Genomic DNA, 6,040 nt, shown 5'->3' on the forward strand with positions numbered 1-6,040 from the left:
AGGCTGCATTCATTATGTATGCTACAGGGGGGGGCAGAGGATTTTTTTTTTCAGCGGCTCATTTTTTTATATCCCCCCCAAGGTCCATAGAAATTTTCATAATCCCCCCAAGCAATCAGCCGAAAAAAGAATACCCCCCCCCCTCCTCCCTCTCAAGAAATATCAAAATAAATATCTGTATAATAGTACACTACATATGTTTGAAATTTCAAGATATGTACATGTTTAATAAGAACATTGAGAGAGCTTGGACTGTTTATGTAATGCCTATACCAGCCAGTAAGTAGCGCGAATTAGGTATAGATAGCCTGCCAGCTCGTGTACGAGTACTACCAGAAGTATTGACAGGAACCTGGATTTAACTGTCACTCTCGTTGACAAAAGCAACAACCTCATCATCATCATCACTCTCACTATCACACTTATACACGGATTCATCTCCGCTGTTGCCATCCTTTTCACCCTCGTTTTCAGCATCACTCCTCTCAAGTGCGACATGTGCCATTATTCTCCTTATCTTATCATTTTTCTGAGGTTGCATTAAATGGTTCCATTTTAGATGTTTTACTTTCTATACTGTATCGAAACATTACATCTACAGGCCAGGCACACTACTTAAAAAACTTCAAAATAGGTACTATAGTCTCTCATAATACCGTATTTATTCCATTAAGCGCCCTGAAATTTTTGGACCTTGAGAGTGGGCGTTCATTGCTTCATTCGAGGTGGGCGCTTATTCAGGCTGGGAGCTTATTAAATTTTCACTATTTTTCAGTAAATAGTAAGTTTATTTTGCAATGAAACAACAAATAACAACAAAATTTGAAGATGTACCAAAGCAGAATTATAAGTGTTCGTTGAACGTTCCTGTAAAATACTAAGAAAACAAGGGAAACTCTTTTTAAGTTAGTAGTACTTTGTCAATTTCAATCTCATTGGGTACATACATGTACCACCTATCCTTTTTTAGGGGGGAGGAGGTGGGCGCTTATTCGAGGCTGGGCGCTTATTAACTTTTTCTGCCTTCAGATGGGCGCTTATTCCAGGTGGGCGCTTATTCGAGGTTAGGCGCTTAATCGAATAAATACGGTAATAGAGGTACCCTTGTTGCCTAAAATCCTTGAAAGAAGCTGCTGTACTTATCATTTCTTTTTTCACTTTTTAAAACTATTACAAAAGCTAGACAGAATCTTACAAAAAATAAGCATCCCCCCAGGAGATATTAAACAATTTTCATATCCCCCCTTTTTTTGCTCTAAAAATTTGAGAACCCCCCTAAAATCCTCTGCCCCCCCCTGTAGGATACATAATGAATGCAGCCTTATCGAGCAAAAATTGCAAACAACATTCAGGCTCAGGTTCATATGTCACATTTGTACTACTCGAGACATTGGTCTACTGGCCTACTGCCAGCTGGACTCGAGATCCGATATTAGAGAATTCCAGCTTGAAAATATCCCTGTGACATGTTACTGAGAAGACAGAATTCCTACATTGCCATTCTCCAACTAGAAGTTTAAATGGGTGCATGGTAGCCCAAGGAAAAGATTGTTAAACTAAGTCACCTTCAATGATCCAAACTGTAATCGGATAATATGCTTGCAAGCATAATCTTCTTTTCTTTTCTTCTTGCCTTTATGTAGGACATTCACAGGGTTCAGATGAAGGCAGCTGGTCGCATTACGGGACCTGGAGCGAGTGCTCTGTGTCTTGTGGAGGAGGCATCAGAAAGAGAAACCGTATTTGTATTACACCGTCCTGTAAAGGAGACAACGAAGACACCGCAGATTGTAACGTGCACTCTTGTGACGGTAAGATTTCAAATTTCAGATTCAGAATTTTATTATTTCACACTATTTACAAAAATCATACACCATTACACACTATTTACAGAAAATACATTAATTAAAATAATTATTGAAAATATAACAATATTAGTATAATTTCAGAGGTGATTATAAGAATTGAAGCATTCTGATTGGTCGAGAAGCTCAGCTTATGAGGCTATATTCACCCCGCGCGAGGTGATTATAGCTTTGAAGGCTTGGTTACTTAGCCGTGCCACTTTTGACATCCAGGCAAGTAAACATGGCCGCTTTTGCTGAATGAAAATTTCTTTGATTTGAAAGAAACCAAGCCATGGATTTTGTAAACGTTGGGAATTTTGAAAAATGACTACCAAGGCTTTTGGATTGAAAATAGTTTCAAGAGATGGTTCTCAAGGCATTAGAAATGATCTTAAACACGGCGGTTTTGGCGATCGATGAGAAACTCAGTCAGATCGATTGAGCAAACATTATCTAGTTCTCTTCTCACCGGAGCTACTCATTTTCGAGAGGATTCGCACAGTCGCTTAGAAGTCATCAGCCATCATACAAAGGTACCGGACATCTATCTTTCTCATAGTGTTTGTTTTGTTCCGTTTTATTGCTTTAATAAACGAAATAAAATCTGATTGCAATCGATGAATTAAACTGGTTTACACCGTATGCAAGCGAACACTTGTGTTTGCTGTTTTCTTGTTTGCTATCGTTATTTTTTTTAGTTGTTGATGATCACCTCTAAAATTATACTAAAACAATTATTCGTCTCAGGCTCAGTGATTATTGTTGAATAATAACTTCGCCTTCGGCGAATAATTGTTAAATAAGAGCCAAAATAAAATGTGCTCAGTGACCAAAGTAGCATATGCTATCGTGTTTGTTACTGAAACTTTCAAAAAACAGACACATCAAGACACATAAATTACTAGAAACAATAGAAAAAGTACAATGTGAATATCAAAAGTATGCAAAATAAACATGTTCATAAATACATGTAAGCTATATACAGAATACATGTACAAAGAAATTATACAGTAAGGTCACATCAGGCACAAAAAATTAGATTGATTACATAGATGCCATTTATTTACCAGACACAGATATTGACCTTTTACTTAAATCTAGTTTAAAAATATGCTTTACAGTATTTCGCGTTCCAACCAGTTCGGTATTTTCCATTCCTACGATCAGCTTAGTATTTTATGTCATAACTAAAATAATCAAGTAGTTTTAAGTCTGTAAACAATTTTTTTTTTTCAATTGAATAAAAAAACTACAGTTGTGATTTTTTTGTGAAATTTTTTACATTCATTTTAGGACCCAAAGCTCCTCCTCAGTTTGTTCGGGCAGTTACCAAAAGTATGCACAGTATTGGTGTCACGTGGCAAGAGGTTCCAGCAAGTGATCGGAGCGGCTTCAATATTTTGAATTACACTGTCACCTATTATTCAGCAACTCAACCCAAAAAGAGGAAATCAACTCCAATGCGTTTTGCAAATCTCACTCATCTCAAGATGAACACAAACTACACCATTACAGTACATGCCTATAACGAGAAGGGAAACGGACCTGCTAGTGTTCCTATTTATGTGACCACAAGCGATGGCAGTAAGTCTGTATTGTTACCAACATATACAGTCAACACTCGTTATAGCGGACACGCCCGGGGCGTCGTTTTGTATTCGTTATAGCGAGAATCATTTCCAGTCAAACCTTTTTCGTCGGATATCTGTAATTTGTCCGTAAAAGCGGGGTGTTGATCGTATGTAAGAAGTATAGTTTACGAAAAGTAACTGGCTCATTGTTCTGATTTTGAATTCTGTTTGCTATACCCAAAAACGTAGCTCAGGTAAAGGTCATTTCAATCAAAAGAAACCGCACTGAGATGTTTGCTAAACTTTTCCTATTAGTTGTTTATCTTACGGGAATTTGCTTACTTGTTTAGGAGCAACAGTACCTTGCATATACTCAACAATTCAACATTTAATATCATCATGATTTTATTCGCAACTGCATGCTTAAACAATAACAGAACAATTGATTGGTCGCTGTACTCGTTTACGACAAAATGACGAATTCCTGTCTCTGTCGAGCTCCAGCCATAAAGAAACAGTGGTCAGTTTTCAATATACGCGCGCTAATCACGCGTAAAATTATGCCCAGTACCAGAAGTTATAAGGTACAAGTCTACATCTAGTATTTGGGTATGTATGTCTTTCGCGAGTGGGCTAGTTTTAGAACAAACCTAACGCGCAATGCGCGAGAGAAATTGACGTAGTTTATGGCGTGCACGTACGTGTGCAATTCTAACAGGACAGACCATAAACGTAATGGCGCTCCTGAAAATATCTAATTGGCGTAACCGTTCATCAGTAGGATGCCTAAAATGTGTGCAATTCGACAATTGGTTTCCGGCTCTATAACAATCGTAGAACATTTTTTAGGAGCCTAAACACGTTGTGAGCACAGTTGTGAGCACAGTGCACTTGCAACCAGATTGTTTCAAATTGTTGCACATAAAATTACGGCTTTCGGTCGCAGTCGTAATTGGTTTGCGAGGGCCGTTTATTTTGGCGTAATATAAAAAGAAATAAAGAAGAAACAGGCGAAATCTTGTTCACCCGAAAAAGGCGTTTTTCGATAGCGATGTTTCAAAGGGCAGTCAAGACGAAGGACCTAAAAAAGCAATTAAACCAGGTCTGCACAGAAGGCAAGCTTCTCGCCAAATTGCGAGCGAGCCAATCAAAAGCAGATGGCAAATGCTTCAACGCGACTGGCTACTGGTTCGCGGAAAAGCCGTTCTGGAGATGTAGACTTCTAGCTTATGAACTTCTGGCAGTACAGTACTAAGGAATAACCATAAGAAAACATGATCACTCTTTATCGACCATTCAGAAGCACCATATTGGCATGAAAATATTTCAATGCACATCAAACATTGCGACAGATATAAAGACCATTTATCCTAAATTTTCTATATGCATTTTATATTTAACTATGCGGGGTGTTGCTTGCTGAATGGTCGAGATAACCCTGTTACTAAGAGGGAAACAACCTCTTGCTTCCCCCAACCAATATTTAATTTTGCTGACCGTAAATATCACTGTAACTCTTCCAGGTGCTTTCCAGTGCCCCATGGAAAATGATTCTGCCTTGTTTAAAGACCCGAACAGCTGTTTCCACTACTACACGTGTTTGAGAGGGGCTGCTTTACATGACGCGTGTCCAGAGAAAACAGAATTTAAACCTTCCAATAAAGGCCAATGTGATTTTCCCAGCGACCCCTACTGCCACGTATAATCACAGCTAATGACAAAGACGCCTCCTGTAAAGAGCTCTTACTCGATATTTTGTCATTTTTTCATGCATAAAAATACTTTCACATGGAATGAAACCTCGCAGTAATAGTTTCCTAACAGGGGCGGATCGAGGGTACAGGGGGTGCGCAACCTCCCCTGGGATGACCTGCGGCTTTCTAATAAAACTGTTTTCTTGCAAAAAAAAAAAAAAGTTCGGTTACGCCATTCCTTGGTGGTGTACCCCCAAGAAAAATCCTTGATCCGCCCCTGCCTAAGGAAGAAAAACATCAGAGAAGTAAATATAATTCAAAACCAAAACTAATCAAAGATAGTTTCGACTGAAGACGAATTGCGAACGATAAACATGTCAAATTGGCCAATTGTATCAAGATGCACAGGTCGTGAGGTAGCTCGTTTATGAAAATAAAACCAGTGGAAACCGCGGGAAATTAATGGTGCACATCTGCTTGGTAAAAGAGCGGCACACACCAGTCTCCTCGTGTAAACTCTTCCAGGGACTTGTCGTAGGGACTTATAGCCTCGTGTGTGCCGACAAATATTGTTTAGAGGCCTCGCAGTTCCCACGTCGACTATCATTAATAATTTTGTTCTAGATTTACTACCACTTTCGAGCAACCGTGAACAACCTACCATTTTCCACGTTATTTCATGTGTAAAACAATAAGTTTTTGTCTAAACAAACCTCAGCTCAACCAATGAACGTTTGGGGCGTGAACATGACAAGTTGGCTCAGTTAACCGTTCACGGTAGCCCGAAAATTGTAGTATCATTTTATTGAAATATTTGCAGCCACCCACTTTTGAAGCAATCATTTTATCAATCACTATGTCAAAACGACTAAGAAGTAAAAATCGCGATTAAAATAAATTTTGTAGGTTAAGATATGGAAGGCCACAT

General features: G+C 38.7%; 1 protein-coding gene across 1 annotated transcript; it reads left to right on the forward strand.

The window, feature by feature from the left end:
- The first annotated feature begins 1,309 nt into the window (after positions 1–1,309).
- LOC144639534 (uncharacterized) lies at positions 1,310–5,761 on the forward strand. The gene is made up of 4 exons (XM_078498829.1): positions 1,310–1,358; positions 1,644–1,811; positions 3,141–3,431; positions 4,942–5,761. The coding sequence occupies exons 1-4, from the start codon at positions 1,310–1,312 to the stop codon at positions 5,121–5,123; spliced, it is 690 nt and encodes a 229-aa protein (XP_078354955.1). The 3' UTR covers positions 5,124–5,761.
- Positions 5,762–6,040: the final 279 nt, after the last annotated feature.

Source organism: Oculina patagonica, unplaced genomic scaffold, assembly GCF_052425735.1.
Source record: "Oculina patagonica isolate OP01 unplaced genomic scaffold, crgOcupat unplaced1029, whole genome shotgun sequence".
In the NCBI taxonomy this organism is placed as follows: domain Eukaryota; kingdom Metazoa; phylum Cnidaria; class Anthozoa; order Scleractinia; family Oculinidae; genus Oculina; species Oculina patagonica.